This window comes from Eubalaena glacialis, chromosome 4 (genome assembly GCF_028564815.1).
Source record: "Eubalaena glacialis isolate mEubGla1 chromosome 4, mEubGla1.1.hap2.+ XY, whole genome shotgun sequence".
NCBI lineage: Eukaryota > Metazoa > Chordata > Mammalia > Artiodactyla > Balaenidae > Eubalaena > Eubalaena glacialis.
Window position 1 is genome coordinate 33859590 of NC_083719.1, and position 16428 is coordinate 33876017.

A 16428-nucleotide genomic window follows, 5' to 3' on the forward strand; every position below is an offset into this window, starting at 1 on the left:
GGCCACGCGCGCGCGCGCGCACACACACACCTCGGCCGTTCCAAAGTTGAGTCATAAGCCGCTGACCTCCCTTCCCAGCACCCAGATGTTGCGACCCGCGTGAAGTAGGTGCGAGAAACAGCCCACTTGGAGCGGGAGGCAGTGAGGAAGAAGAGATGCCGGTTTCAGAGCTGGCCCCCCTGGATGCCGACTTCAGAGTACCTGAGAGGGTGCACAGAAGAGCACTGGGGCTTCCCCAGGGTTCCCGCGGACCACTGCTTCTCCGCACCACCTGCCTGAGGCGAGGGGACCAAGTCTCCAACACCCCCCACCACCACCACCTCGTTGGAGGGCGGGAAAGCCGCACGGAGCCGCCCCCCGAGGAGCGGTGGGATCCGCGCAGCCCGGAGCCCCTCCCTCCAGCCCGCGGAGCTTCCTCGCCGCGCAGAGGAGCGAGCACGCGCCCCGCCCCCTCCCGGTCTGGCCAATGGGCGCCCGGGCCGCGCACTGTGTGGCCCCGCCTCCGCCAGGGAAACTTGAAGCAGGAGAAAAGTTTGTACAGAGGCTGGAAGGGCAAGAGCGGAGCTCCGAACAGGCAGCGCGAGAGGAAGATGAACGGCCCCAGGTCAGAGCCTCAGGCCGAGTGGACCTCAAGCCGCCCCCAGGGCGCCAAAAGCGGCCTCAGCTGCAGCCGCCAGCCCCGGTAGCCGCCCGCGCTGCCTTGGGCTGGGAAGGAAGGCGGCCCGAGCGGGGGATCGAGGCTCGGTGCCACCTGCGCGCGCGGCAGTACACCTGAGCGCCGTCCGCCCGCGGACGAGACCCGCGGGCTTCGCAAAGCTTGGATCGTCTTTGAAGAAACGAAGGAAAAGAGAAAGAAAAAAAATCCAGGATCAGGCTTCACTGACCCATTTCGCTGTCCTTCTGGTTCTCCAAGTTTTTGAAAGCTGACCACTCTGACCCCTGTTCCGGAAAATTGGCAGCCACCGAGAGAGCAGGCTCTGAGAAGGCAAAGGCTTGGTAAGCTCCACGTTGAGCGGGGCAAGGCTGAGGGCAGGTTGAAGGCGTGCCCAGGATATCCGAGGCTTGACCCTGGGAGCCTACGTGGCTGCCACCTCCGCGTCTACCACAGGTGAGATAGGTTTGGAGGCACTGAGCAGAGAGCGGTGGGCGAGCGCCCCTTGAGCCGAGCCAGGGAGGGAGGAGCGCGCTCTCCAAATTATCTTCCGTAACCTGGTTTCAGTGAGACTTTTATTGACTCAGAATCTGTCGGGAAAACGAGCAAAACACTTTTCCCTTGAGATAAGTCTTGTTCATCTTGGCAGTGGATGAGTTGGCTTGGGGGGAGGAGGAGAGAATGGCAGTACCAACGTATAAATATTAATGCCAGTAGAGTGGTGCTGCTGGCAGGACGTATCCGGAGCCTGGAGATTTCGGTAGCCGCAGTTGGTAAGTGGCTACAATCCGCAAGGTAGGGTCGAGTTGCTCCCCTGGTCTCCGCAGCATATTGTCTCTTGGGCGCGGGTCTGACACCTTTTTGCAAGTGGTAATTTCCGCTCACCGCGTCTTTGTCTCTCCCCTACCAACCGCAGACCCAGCCTCGCACTCCAAGGCAGTGTACCGCCGGCCACCACCATGGCCACCCCTGGAAGCAATGCATCCGCCCTGGCCTCCGACCGACTGAACAGCCCAGTGACCATCCCGGCGGTGATGTTCATCTTCGGGGTGGTGGGCAACCTGGTGGCCATCGTGGTGCTGTGCAAGTCGCGCAAAGAGCAGAAGGAGACGACTTTCTACACACTGGTGTGCGGGCTGGCGGTCACCGACCTGCTGGGCACGTTGCTGGTGAGCCCGGTGACCATCGCCACGTACATGAAGGGCCAGTGGCCCGGGGGCCCCGCGCTGTGCGAGTACAGCACCTTCATCCTGCTCTTCTTCGGCCTGTCGGGGCTCAGCATCATCTGTGCCATGAGTATCGAGCGCTACCTGGCCATCAACCACGCCTACTTCTACAGCCACTACGTGGACAAGCGGCTGGCGGGCCTCACGCTCTTCGCGGTCTACGCGTCCAACGTGCTCTTCTGCGCGCTGCCCAACATGGGCCTCGGCAGCTCGCGGCTGCAGTACCCGGACACCTGGTGCTTCATCGACTGGACCACCAATGTGACGGCGCACGCCGCCTTCTCCTACATGTACGCGGGCTTCAGTTCCTTCCTCATTCTCGCCACCGTGCTCTGCAACGTGCTCGTGTGCGCGGCGCTGCTCCGCATGCACCGTCAGTTCATGCGCCGCACCTCGCTGGGCACCGAGCAGCACCACGCGGCCGCAACCGCCGTCGCCGTGGCCCAGGCCGCCTGCCGGGGCTCCTCGGCCGCCGCCTCCCCCGCCCTGCCGCGCCTCAGCGACTTTCGCCGCCGCCGGAGCTTCCGCCGCATCGCGGGCGCCGAGATCCAGATGGTCATCTTACTCATCGCCACCTCTCTGGTGGTGCTGATCTGCTCCATCCCGCTTGTGGTGAGTGGCTGGGGCCAGGGCCCCACTCGGCCCTTTTCCTGCATCCACCTCCCTCCTCCATCTCCCGCTCCCTCCTCTCCCTCTCATTCCTCGGCCACCAACGCGTCTCCTCCAGGTCGGGGCTGGATCTCCACGCTCTGCTTCTCAGAGCAGGCCCAACCTCTTTTTACGCCCCGTCGCTAAAGAGATGCAGCAGGTGCTTTTCCCCAACATCGCCGTTTTCTTCCCCGAAAGCCGGGTTCTCTGTCTCTGTCTCTGTCTCTGTCTCTCTCTCTCTCTCGGGACAGCCCCTACCCCTATGCTGCCTGACACTGGTCTTGAGCCTTCCGGGAACACCCGCCGCACTGTCAGATGTGCAGGGGAAACCGTTGTAGTGTGACTTAGCCCCGTCCTCTGCACCGTCTAGGGCAGAATCCGAAACGTCAGGGGTGGTGATCTCTTTGGTGTACACTCCTTACAATAGTGGGGTTTTTAGTGTTTTGATTTATGTCGGGTTTTTTGGTAGCTTATGTAGAATTTTAGACCTAGAAGGGATATTGGATGCATTTTGGTCTAGTCTAACTCCTTCACTTTACACAGGGAGTGACTTGCTTAAAATAATCCAGCAGAGCTAATCTATCAAGCTGAACTCCCTGCTCTTTATCATGCTGGGAAGCACATCGCAGTGCACATGTGGCCCTACACAGGCATGGTCCAGACTCCGGTTCCTTCATTCTCTCTAGGGGCCAGGAAAGCAAGGTTTCTCAGGGGGCATATTAAGGGCAGGCTGATGGACATGGGGTATTGAATTCGAATCCTCAGCTGTGAGAGGTACAGGGCCTTTCTAGAGAAATGGGGTTTTAGAGATGGTCATCTTATTTATTGCCAAGCCAAAGCCTTGCAGCTTGAAATGAACCTCAGACCCTTCTGACTCCAAACCCTGCTTCTGTTATATTATGTCATGTCTCCCTCCTAGAACGCTTCTAATTTTGGCCTTCGCAGCAGTGTGTGTATTTGAGTTTTGGTACACTTTATTTTCAGGACACCACCTTCTTTAAAATTGCCTTTGGATTAACTTTCAAAATGTTTTAAAATGTCATAAGCAGAAAGGTTGAAAGCCTACCTAGTTCTCCTCTATTTGCACTAGAAACCCATGGGCAGATGCACATACTACTGTATCTAGAGTTTCTCTTGAAAGCAACTAGTTCTGAGTTTTTCCATCTCTCAAAACACCGCATTCCTGGAAATTCTAAATTATCAACTCAAAAAAGTTTGGGTTTTTTTTATCCTGACTGGGAGCAAGAGAAAATGTAACAGGTTATTATTCCTTCTTTTCCCTTATTAATGCTGTTCAGGGATCTTTAATATAAAAATATTATATCTCTGGTAAAATTGACTGTACATGGAAGGAACTTCAAGGTGGCTGAGAGCCAGCATACAGTAGCTTCTTGCCAATTTGTATAAACAGAAGTAAATGTAATTGGCCAGAAGGGCCTTTAAACCATTGCAGGACCCAGTATAATTTACAGAGTTGATTGAGCCACATAAATATATTTTACTGTCTGTAATGGCAACTCAGAATAAAGTGAGATTTTGGAAGAAACAACTCTGCTCCTGCTGGGGCTTCCTTCTGTGGCCTCTGCCTTATGTTTTACAGAACAGTAAATGCCAAAGTGAGTTGCTGTTGTTTGCAGAGCATGCACTTTAAGGAACTGAGGAATTAGAGCTAGAAGCTTAGCAACATGCACATACTTTTAAAATGTGTTTTGGTTGGAGATAAGCATGTGAAGCTGTTGATTACCGCACACAGTCACAGATGAATTGTTTTCTTCAAGCCTCTTACGGGCTGAGATAGCAGATCTGACCCGATGGTGCAGGGCCATTTATCACAAAGCCTTTGACATTATTTGAGAAGCAAGAGGTAAGAAATTATAGGAGCTATATTTGTGGTTTGCAAATTAACCACATTTTAACTAACAGGGACTATACTCTATAGAAAGTCAGTATCTTGTAGTAGATATTAAGTCATTTTACCCTGAAAATTGACAGTGGCTCAGCTGAGAAGTAATCACATGGACATACCTTTGTAAGTAATAAGGAATCATACAAGTAATGGCAGCTTCAGTTTTTAGCCTTTAGTTTTGGCCACTAAAATCTAATTTCAGAATCAATTTAATTGTAAATTAATGATAAGAATGGTGTCATTGTACTACTCACCCAGCCACAGTTTAGCAATTACTGAAAGAATTAAAAGGGAAACATCCACAACTGTAGCCTTCCTTGGGTTACTTTTACAACTTTCTTGTTTTTTCATGTTTCTCTTATTCATATTGTAATTTAAGTTGAAAGTTTCTGAACTTTGACATTTAAAACAGTCAGATCTATCTTCAGTTCCAAGGAAACTAATGAAGCATCTCTTTTAACCTTTATCAAATAAAGTTGGTCATTAATCCTATTTGAGGCAAATCAAACCCTTCGAAACATTTAAAATGCTTTGGAAATAATAGAGCAAATACAGTTTATGTGCAGTTTAGCAAAGCTTGACTCACAACATGTAAGGAGAACAAGCAGTCACTGCAAAGGACCCACATTTTTTATCTTTTGGACACCAGGGAAGGAGAAACTACAGTGGCTCTTAGAGGGCAGTTGATATTGAATTTAGGATCAAAAGTAAATTTTAATTTCTTATCCAAAATATATATGTCGCATAAATAGACCTTGGAATGGAAATTTGAGAAAGGTTGGAAAATTAGTTGTGGATATATAAGGAACTGTGCTGAAGTTGCAAAATTTTCTAAAGCGAGTCATAAACAATGAACAGAAAAGATGTAAATACAATGGACAGGGAACATTACATGACAAGGTTTAGTGGCAAGGCGGTGCGGTGGTTGTCATTTTGTCTATTCTATTTATAACCAGGCTCTGGTTTTTAAAATACAAGAGAAGCTAAAGAAATGAAAGAATCTATGCTTAAGATAAATAAAAGGGATTGAATTCTTTAGAAATATGCGTAACAGCCTCCTAAGGTCCTGGTGTTAAATGCTGCAGCTGGATCAACGTCTGGTGCCTAATTTTGCAGTTACTAATGTTACGATAATGATTATAATCCAATCTTTTGCCTCAGGGCTAATCAGTTACACTGTAGGATTTGAAAAGGCATTTTCCCCCCATGCACAGGCAAGCCGTGGCAGTATTTACTGCTTACTCGTTTCTTTATTTTCTTTCTTCTTACTCTGAAGTAGCAAGCATTCATCTCTGTTAAGGGCAGAATGGCCAATTTGATTCATCTTCTGCCTGGGACGGGTGAAACTTAGGTCTTCAGGAAAATAGCTTCCTGTAAGTGTTTATTTGTTTCCTTACTATAAACTAGTTGTCTGCATAAAGACTTCATCAGCATCTGATCAGCAAAGGTTTATTAGAGCAGAGGAAAGCTGTGTAGACTTTTGTTTACTGTAGGCAGACTGGAAGTGGAATCTTAAAACAACTGATGGGGTTTCAGATGAGTAAAAATCACATCTAGAGGTACATGAGGAATACCATAAATCCAGGCACTATTACAACAGAACCTGAAGGATCTGATTATTTTTTTCAAATATATTTGGCTAAATTAGAGGTACATGAGGAATACCATAAATCCAGGCACTATTACAACAGAACCTGAAGGATCTGATTATTTTTTTCAAATATATTTGGCTAAATTAAAAAATAGCAATGCCCCAAAGCAGATTTTTAGCCATAACATAAAATTGCAGACCCAGCAGTAAGTACCTTGAAGACTGCAAAGCAGCACATAAAAGTAAGGTGTTTTCCCTGTATCTCATCTGAGTCTTAAAAAAAGCTCTAGGCAAAAAGGAGGGCTGGCCAATATCTTCGCTCCTTCTGCACCTCGGATTCCTCAGCTGCAGATGAAGACTATATCATGCTACTTCCTGGGTGGCTGTGGGTGAGTTCTAGTCTAATGTTCCTTCCGCCATGCTGTGCTGACCTATCAAGGCTTGGTTATGGAACATCTGCTAATAAGATATCTTTCCCCCAGAGCTGAAGTGATTCTTGCAGGCTCCTATTAGAATGTTGAAAGTTAGAGTTTAAAAAAACAAACACTTCAGAAATAAATTTTCAATGTACAGACCTGACCTATAGAGACGAGGCAATTCGCCTGCAGTTAAATGGCCAGTTAGTGAGGCAGAGGGAAGGAGAACGAACAGAGCTGTCACTCCACCACACAGCCAAGCACTCGCTCCACTCTCCTTTAGAGATTTTTTTTGTCGCTAAATTAAAAAAAAAAAAAGGTAAGCATTTCTAGTACCAGCTGTGTCAATTTTGGACTCTTCACAGGGCAGTTAGATAACTGAGCACACACAGATCACTCCTTTTATGTGCTCAGAACAGAACAAGGAGCACACACACACAAATCCAGTTACAGGTTCTTGTCATTTGTTGGAAAACATTTCTACCTCGACAGTCAACTACCAAATCAGTCTAATCAAAATTTCAACATTCTTTTTCAATTAGACATTCCCCGCCAACAACTTAATTCTTAAACAGGAAGTATGTGTTTTTGATACCGTGTCATTAACTATATACCCCAAAGCTACCTCTAAGCTGTGGTTTAAAAATTATTGGTATATTCCACAGTTGCCAAGCCTCCACATATTTGTACTAAGCCCTTTCATAATTTGCTCATAAATTCTTTACGGAGCAGAGCCAGGATTTGAACAGAACGTGGGCATTTATCTTTACAACATGTAGCCTCCCTTATAGCTTTCCTGTCATCACATCTAATTTTGAATTTATCATCTTTTCTCCAAGTTATGTTCCAATGCTCCTGAATCCTAATGTCTAGTCATCTTTGAGAAGTTTAGAATATTGTCGTGTATGCCAATTTTAACAATAAGCCACAGGCATAAATCTGCAGCTACTGAAAAACAGACTAACTTTTAAAATTGCAAGAGACTGTATGTGTTGTCTGTATTCAGTGAATTCTTTTAAGGTATTCCCCCGCCCGCCTCCAACTCAGAGGTTCAGTTTTCTCAGCAGCACACTCTTCCAAAACTGAAAGCTGCCTGAACGTGTTTATTTGTGTAACAAGAGCCCATTGGACAGGAATTGCAGAAAAGTGCTTTCCCCCTCCCTACATGACACTGAAGTCCTGCTGTGGATGGTCCCATTTTAATCTGGGGTTTCCCCCCTTTCGGCAGAGCAAGTCAAGTAGCCTTTAAAGTGAGGCAGAGATGGCTATATTTTTTTCAAACCTTATGAAGTGCGTGGGCATTTTGTTCTTTTTTGCCTTCTTCTTCTCTACTTCAAGTCAGTCTCCACTGAGAATATGCTGCAAAGGAAAACTCTTTCATCTTGATTTTTTTCAAATGATTTGACCAACTTTTGAGAATGTTTTTACCTGAATTTGGAATGTTGCTTTTCAAACTCATGTTTATTGCTACCCCGTGAGCTCTCCTTTCCTGAGAAGACATTAAATGACCAGGTTCAGTAGCTTGTATTAATTGTAAGCACCCCCCGACCATGGAACTCTGAAATAAGGCTCTCTTTCATTCCCTTCACAGTAGTCAGAATTAATTACTGCTGAACATGAAGTGAGCCACAAAGATGATTCTTTCCTTGCCTCTCGTCACCTTTGATTATGAAAGTCCATTATTAATTTTTTTACAACACTCTGACTTTTCTGAAAGGTCATGGGAATTTAAAAATTGAATGGTAACTCCTAATATTACATTCCCTTAAATAGCTACAAATTTCATTCCTTCTATATCCATTTCAGCTGTTCAAAATTCTTCCTCCTTTAAGTAGTAACCATGTTTCCCTAGAGGAAGCGGTGGGAGAAACAACTAGCAACAAAACATTTGTTAAAAATTTGAGAAATGCAAAGTTTAGAATTAACCAAGATTCTGTTCTGAAAGAGGGTCTTGGACGTGGCTGGGCAAAACGCTTCCTTTTTATGTTTTTAATTAATTAATTAATTTATTTATTTTTGGCTGTGTTTGGTCTTCGTTTCTGTGCGAAGGCTTTCTCTAGTTGCGGCGAGCGGGGGCCACTCTTCATCGCGGTGCGCGGGCCTCTCATTATCGCGGCCTCTCTTGCTGCGGAGCACAGGCTCCAGGCGCGCAGGCTCAGTAGTTGTGGCTCACGGGCCTAGTTGCTCCGCGGCATGTGGGATCTTCCCAGAAGAACCCGTGTCCCCTGCATTGGCAGATTCTCAACCACTGCGCCACCAGGGAAGCCCGCAAAAAGCTTCTTAAGCGGCCTGTGGGACCAAAAACTCCCAAGTGGAGCAACACTGCCACCTAGAGGCTGGAAGTCTCAAATTCGCACAAATCCTGCCTTAGGTTTTTCACTAGAGGCTACTACACACGAGGGAGGGCCTGATACTAACAGATTTAAATCTATCCTTTCTTTCACCCTTAGGAACCTACTGTGTGATATGAGTAAAATATAGATCTCATGCTTTTTACCAATAATTCCCTTGTCAGGAAATAATTCTTAAACAGAAAGCCAGCCGGCCCTAAAACAGAAAAAGCAACATGGAAGTCATCTGGAGACCTGGGGCCCAGACCAAAATCGCCCACCAACAGGGTGGGGGATCTAAATAAGGTTCTCAAAACGTCCAGGTTTCTGTAACACTTCATCTGAGAAAAGGTCCGTAGACCTGAGGGAATCTCGGTGCCCAGGTGCAGCTGAGAACCTCAATAAAGAGTATGGTGGAAGGAAACCAAGATGCTTTGTTTCACTGGTTTTTGAAAGGATAGAAAATCAGTCATCCTTTGTCTTGATAGTATCATTTATCCAAACATGGTTTCTAATAGTATTTTAAGAGTAGTCATCATATACTGCTGTTCATTCTAGTTCAGTTTTTATTTAGCTGTCTTCCAGAGATCAAGGTAATAATTTCATCTTAGAGCCATTTGACCGCGTTATTCTATGAGATTTGCAGGACTGTAATTGCTTATTCAAAACACTTAGCACCAGATGTGTTTTCAATTCAGAACTTCTTGGCTTTTAGAAGAGTTATTTAGTAATACACTAAATGTATAAATGTATAAAATGTATAAAATGTAATATCCCCATCAGAACTGGAACAGGACCTCTGGAGCAAAACATAGGAATATTCACATTAAGTGGAATAAATAAAATTATAAATCACCTCATGGTCTAGTCAGTCCAGGTTTTACAACCAAAAACAAAACAAAACAAATGAATAACAAAACAATGACAACTTCTTGATAAAGGATTATAAGCCTGTGGTTGATTGAGGTCTGAACTCCAGTGTAGGAAGAAACAGAAATGCAGTTACACCTCACTGATCTATAGCATCATCTAGAAATAAGTTTCATATAAGTTGAGTTTTGCAGATTAATGAAATTTATTTATACATTTTAGACTTTTTTATCCAATTTGTTATAAATCTTTCTAAAATATCCCTATTCTTTCTTAGTGACTCATACACCATGAATATTAATTATTATACTGTATGGCAAAGTGGCAATGTCATCAACTCTTATTAAAGTTAGAGATATTTGTCCCTAATTAAATGGCTCCAGCTATGCTTTTATGAGTTCTTTCTTCTTTTTATGGTTTTTGTTTTGGTTTTTTTTTTTGAAGTTTATTTATTTATTTATTTATTTATATTTGGCTGTATTGGGTCTTCGTTTCTGTGCGAGGGCTTTCTCCAGTTGCGGCGAGCGGGGGCCACTCTTCATCGCAGTGCGCGGGCCTCTCACTGTCGCGGCCTCTCTTGTTGCGGAGCACAGGCTCCAAATGCGCAGGCTCAGCAGCTGTGGCTCACGGGCTCAGCTGCTCCGCAGCATGTGGGATCTTCCCAGACCGGGGCTCGAACCTGTGTCCCCTGCGTTGGCAGGCAGATTCTCAACCACTGCGCCACCAGGGAAGCCCCTTTTTATGGTTTTTAATGCATCCTCCTTGGCTGTGAGACTCACTTCTTACTTCTCCCTAACCTTAAATAATTACTGAAGGCAATAATAATTATCAAATAATTACTAAAGACAGATGGCAGTTATCTTAAAACCACTATTTTTATATGAATTACAGTGAGATTTTTATATAAAAGATCCTGGTGGAATTAGAAGTAAGACCCAGACATCATCATCATCATCCTTTAAGAGAAAAATTCTGGGGTTTTTTTTGCATTTATATATATATATACACACATATAGTTATTTATTGAGATATAATTGTTATATAATATATTTGTTTCAGGTGCACAGCATAAGGATTCAATATTTTTATATATTGCAAAATAATCACCACAATAAGTCTAATTAACATCTATCCCCACACATAATTACAAGATGTTTTTCTTATGATGAGAGCTTCTAAGATCTGCTCTTCAGGAGTAAATGTGAAAGTGTACATTTAACAAGTACTTTTTTGAAGCAGACTCACAGGTATAGAGAACAAACTAGTGGTTACTAGTGGGGAGAGGGAAGGGGGAGGGGCAACAAAGGGGTAGGGGATTAAGAGGTACAAGCTATTAGGTATTAAATAAGGTACAAGAATATATTGTACAACACAGGGAATACAGCCAATATTGTATAATAACTATAAATGGAGTATAACCTTTAAAAATTGTGAATCACTGTATTGTACACCTGTAATTTACATAACATTGTACATCAACTATACTTCAATTTTTTAAAAAGAGAAAAAAATAACAAGTGCTTTTACCTCTAAGGAATAAAATGATAGTCTTCCTTAAGTTTACACAAATTCATACTCTTTTCATTGAGTCATTTGAAGTTCCCAGAAGTTGGCATATCATTTCATTCTTCCATGACTTTGCACATAGAATTACTCTACTTAAAATGCTATGTCTGGGCTTCCCTGGTGGCGCAGTGGTTGAGAATCCGCCTGCCAATGCAGGGGACACGGGTTCGAGCCCTTGTCCAGGAAGATCCCACATGCCACAGAGCAACTAAAACCGTGCGCCACAACTACTGAGCCTGTGCTCTAGAGCCCGCGAGCCACAACTACTGAGCCCACGTGCTACAACTACTGAAGCGCACACGCCTAGAGCCCGTGCTCCGCAACAAGAGAAGCCACCACAATGAGAAGCCGGCGCACCGCAACGGAAGAGTAGCCCCTGCTCGCTGCAACTAGAGAAAGCCCGTGTGCAGCAACAAAGACCCAACGCAGCCAAAAATAAATAAAATAAAATGCTATGTCCTTCCTTCTAAATTCAGCAAACTCCCACTCATCCATCAAAACTCAGTCCAAGCTCCTCTCCCACAGGAAGCATCTTCTGATGCCCTCCCCTCCAGGTCTGGGTTAGCTGTGCCCCCTGTAAATGCCTCTCATCATTTACCCCCAGCAATAGTTGATCTACCTTCCTGTTTTGCATGCTGGAGGTTACTCTCTGCCTTCAAGTGTTGTTTGGTCTTTAATGCAACTTTTTGTGCCCAGAACCTATCACAATGCCTAACAAACACACCATAAAGGCTTACTATTAAATGATTAAATGCATGAAAGAATATGAGTAAATAAGTGATTACAGTAAGAGCAAAAACGTTTAACTGTCAAAAATAAGACTCCACAACAGCAAAAATGTTGTTAGGGTCTCCTTGTGTTTACTTCATTCATGCCATCCCGGCCTGTGCTGGGCTGGCAGACGTGCCCCTTCCCTTGAATAGCTCAAACTGCTCTCGAATGAGTTGTCATCCCTGTTGGGCTGTCCAGAGTGCTCTTGGCTGTTTACTGGCTCAAATGCTCCACAGACACAAAAGATGGATGGATTCCCTGAGTGGCAGTTGTTGAGCAAAACTATAGTTCCCAGGCAGCAGGGAGCCAGTGAAGGTTTAGCAGCCAAGTAGCATAATCAGATCTGCATTTTAGAAATAATCTCCTGGTGGTAGTTTGGAGGATGGATTGGAAAGAACAGAAATTGGAGGTGGGAAAGCTAGTTTGGTGGTTGATGCAGTTATCCAGGTGAGGAATGCAGTTAGAGGGAAAAAAGGGGAAAGGTTTTCTTTTTTTCTTCTTTTCATTTATTGTATTTATTTATTTATTGACATATAGTTAGCTTATAGAAAAGATTTTTGAAGGAAGAGTTGATAACACTAGATGATTATTATAACTGGGGAACAGATTCATATAGAGAAAATTAAAACTGTTCTCTGGTCATGCTAGATGATAATAGATTCAGATATTGGTTTAAAAGTTACCAGGCTATTCTTTCTAGATCCTAAAATAAATTTCTGGGCTTTTCTGTGATTAGATGATTAGTTGACTTCCAAAATAAGTTTCATTTAAATATATACAAAGCCATCTGGCATGAAGGAAATCAGTGCCTATTGGGGAAAAAAGGATACTTCATTAGAATTACAAAAACTTGAACGCACTCACAGAAATGAAGTTAATAAAATTCTTCTTCAGGGAACTTCATGCATATGTTACCTGTACACACATTGCATTCTTTTATACCATCTTTGATCTTGGGAAGATATTCATAAGGTAGTTACAAATATATTAAAGTTACACTGACTTGAAACATAAATGTTAATCGGTGGTTTTTCTGAAGCTAATTGTGTATGCTGCTCTTTTCCTGGCACTTATTAACAGAAAAGAGGGCAGCTACCTAATGTTACTAAGTTAGACGTTGCATAAAAATGTTTCTCCCAGTTGCTTAATGATAAACACTAAATGTGGGCATCTCATTTACACAGGTGCGGGTGTTCATCAACCAGTTATATCAGCCAAATCTGGAGCGGGTAATCAGCAAAAACCCAGATTTGCAGGCCATCCGAATTGCTGCTGTGAACCCCATCCTGGATCCCTGGATATACATCCTCCTGCGGAAGACAGTGCTAAGTAAAGCGATAGAGAAGATCAAATGCCTCTTCTGCCGCATCGGGGGTTCGCGCAGAGAGCGTTCGGGGCAGCACTGCTCAGACAGTAGAAGGACATCCTCCGCCGTATCCGGCCACTCTCGCTCCTTCCTCTCCCGGGAGCTGAAGGAGGTCAGCAGCACGTCTCAGACCCTCCTTTACATGCCAGACCTCAGTGAAAATGGCCTTGGAGGCAGGAATTTGCTTCCGGGCGTGCCTGGCATGGGCCTGACCCAAACAGACAGCACATCACTTAGGACTCTGCGAATATCAGAAACCTCAGACTCCTCACAGGGGCAGGACTCAGAAAGTGTCTTACTGGTGGACGAGGTTGGTGGGAGTGGCAGGGCTGGACCTGCCCCAAAGGGGAGCTCCCTGCAAGTCACGTTTCCCAATGAAACACTGAACTTATCAGAAAAATGTATATAGTAGTGAAGGAAAGAAATACAGCACTATTTCTGGAAGCTTCTAAGATCCTGTGCAATAGACACATAAGTGAACTGTTTAGCCGTGCTCAGAAGGGCCCTCTTCATTCTACAATGCACATTAGAGAATATCCTGGCTTTTGAGCACTTTTCAAACAATCAAGTTGATTCCTATGGGTCCCAAGGTCTGAAGCACATTGGTTGCCACCTCGCTATGATATAGGATTTCGGTTACAACTTGATGGCTGGGAAGATGTACCCTCAGTTTTTCTACTTGATAGGAGGATGGCATAAGTTTGTTATTTTCATAACATCAAGAGCTTTATATCTGGCACACAGCAGAAGGCCAGGTACAGAAGGGCTCTATTCCAATAAACTAGGAGGACTATCTTATGGATGATTTAAGTGTCTCACTAAAGCATGAAATGTGAATTTTATTGTTGTAAATATGATTTAAGGTATTTAAAGTATTGTCTTCTCTGTGAGAAGGTTTATTGTTAATACAAGGTATAATAAAATTATGGTAACCCCTCTCCCCCTAGTATAACCAGCTGAAGTTGCAGATGTTAGATATTTTTCATAACCAAGTTCAGGCTATGGTGTTGAAAATTCACAGTGAGAGTCATATCTATAAAAAAGATATAAATTTTTAAAAGAAAGAGTTTAGCACTATTAAAGGAATAAATCAAAATACTATTTAAGACATGAAAATTACAGGCCAAAATATTAAAGTTCTTTCTAAGCTATGTGTAATACATAGTGAAAAACGTTTAGTGATGCTGCATGCATTTATCCAGAAAACTGTGATTTCAGGAGAACCTAACATGCTGATAAATATTTTGTACTTCTGTCCTCTCTAGCTGGTACTTTTTAAAATGTAACATAAATTTTAAAAAGTGTTTAATAAGTAACCCATAATTGAAGTGTATAATATAAAAATAAAAAGTCTAAGCAGCTTGTTTTTCCCCCAGAAGTGTGCATAGTTTTACTTTCCTAAGGAATGATCTAGAATATTCTTTAAAATTTAAGAGAAAGGCAGATTGCACCATGAAGGGCTTTACTTGGAGGCGTGGAAGGATTGGTTAAATTAGCCTTTCACAGATGTCACAACAGAAGGGGTACAGAAATTGGGCATGTAAGGGTCATCTTCTAAAAGTTTTGTGTTAACGCCCAGTAATGCTGTACACATATTTGAAGGACCTTCTCAAAGAAATATTAAGCATGTTTTGTTGCTTAAAGTGTTTGTTTTTGTGAATCGCTTGGTTGTAATTAAATTGAGCCTGATAGTGATGTGGTTTTAAGCAGTTGTACCAACTGAAATTATTTTGGAGATTAAAATAAATAAATACACTCAGTCTGAGTTCCATATCATCAGTTTTGGAAAACTCGTGTGATTTTTGTGTGTTTGTTTCAGGTCATCTTTCATCTTTTTAAATTGAAATATTTAAAATTTTTTATTTTAAAATAATGTCGAAGGTAAAGTTACAAGACTAGCACAGAGCCTTGGATCCACTTAATGAAGACGGGCATTTAGAAACCAAGATCTGGGTGCGAAGTGTACTCAAAATTACCAGTCTGTATGGATAGTAGGGGAGACAGTATTATGTTTTACTTGCTACATGTAAAGGATCCAAATATTTAATATTAAAAAATTAGCATAAACTTTTGACCCTTCCTACTTGTTAATTCTCTAGATCAGTGCTTTTCAAACTTTAGCATGCATCACAGTCATCTGCAAGTCTTGTGAAAACACGAAGTTTCTGATTCAGTAGGTCTGGGGTATATCCTAGGTGATGCTGATGCTGCCAGTATTAGAACACACTGAGTAGCAACAATCCCCAGGAGTGAGGTTATGATTTTTTTTTTTGCGATTTTTTTAGAGAGATTTTTGGATGATATCAGAAAAACAAGACTGTCATCTTCACAGTCCTGATGGCTTAGTGATTTTCGGCTGAGGGAGGGCTACCTCAGAAAAGGAGATCTGGCTCAAACTTCTGAAATGTTGTATTTTACCGTGCTAACCAATGAATAAGAAACAATGTTTTTCAGAGAATATTTTACTTGTGAGAGAAGCTTTTGTTTTTCTTCCATGTATATGGACAATGAGACAACATCTAAATTTATGTATAAATGAATATATATATTCATCACCCATGTTCATGGAGGAAAAACAAATCCTCATTCAGAAGTTAGCATTACTAATAGTCAAGGCATAATCTCACTCATCCTTTACTTCAGGTTCACCACCCAGAATGCTGATTCTGGCTTATTTTTTTTTTTTAATTGGAATAAAACTCACATATAATAAAATTTGCCTTGTAAAGTACTGTAGCATATTCACAGAGTGCAACCATGACTCCTAATTCCGGAACATGTTCACCATCCCCAAAAGAAACCACCTACCCATTTGCAGTCACTCCCAATTCACCTTTCCCCCTAGACCCTGGCAACCACTGTATCTCTATGGATTTGCCTATTCTGGACAGAAATGTAATCATACAATATGTGGCCTTTACTGTCTGCATAATATTTTCAAAGTTCATCCATGTTGCAGCATGAATCAGTACTTCATTCCTGATTTATGGCTGAATAATATTTCATTGTGTGAATATACCACATTTTGTTCATCCATGCATCAGTTGATGAGCATTTGGGTTGATTCCATTATTTGGCTGTTATTA

At 43.1% G+C, this 16428-nt stretch overlaps 1 protein-coding gene across 2 annotated transcripts; it reads left to right on the top strand.

The window, feature by feature from the left end:
- Positions 1–555: 555 nt before the first annotated feature.
- On the top strand, positions 556–15067 carry PTGER4 (prostaglandin E receptor 4). Of its 2 annotated transcripts, none has more exons than XM_061187739.1 (3): positions 556–1108; positions 1569–2490; positions 13161–15067. In XM_061187739.1, the coding sequence occupies exons 2-3, from the start codon at positions 1612–1614 to the stop codon at positions 13749–13751; spliced, it is 1470 nt and encodes a 489-aa protein (XP_061043722.1). In that variant the 5' UTR covers positions 556–1108; positions 1569–1611; the 3' UTR covers positions 13752–15067. The 2 variants fall into 2 exon arrangements, with proteins under 2 accessions (XP_061043722.1, XP_061043723.1); XM_061187740.1 differs by having other exon boundaries at positions 556–996.
- Positions 15068–16428: the final 1361 nt, after the last annotated feature.

Coding starts and splice junctions, on each gene's coding strand:
- PTGER4 (XM_061187739.1), top strand. CDS start 1,612: ATGGCCACCCCTGGAAGCAATGCATCCGCCCTGGCCTCCGACCGACTG. Junction 2,491..13,160: donor TCTGCTCCATCCCGCTTGTG/GTGAGTGGCTGG, acceptor TCATTTACACAG/GTGCGGGTGTTCATCAACCA.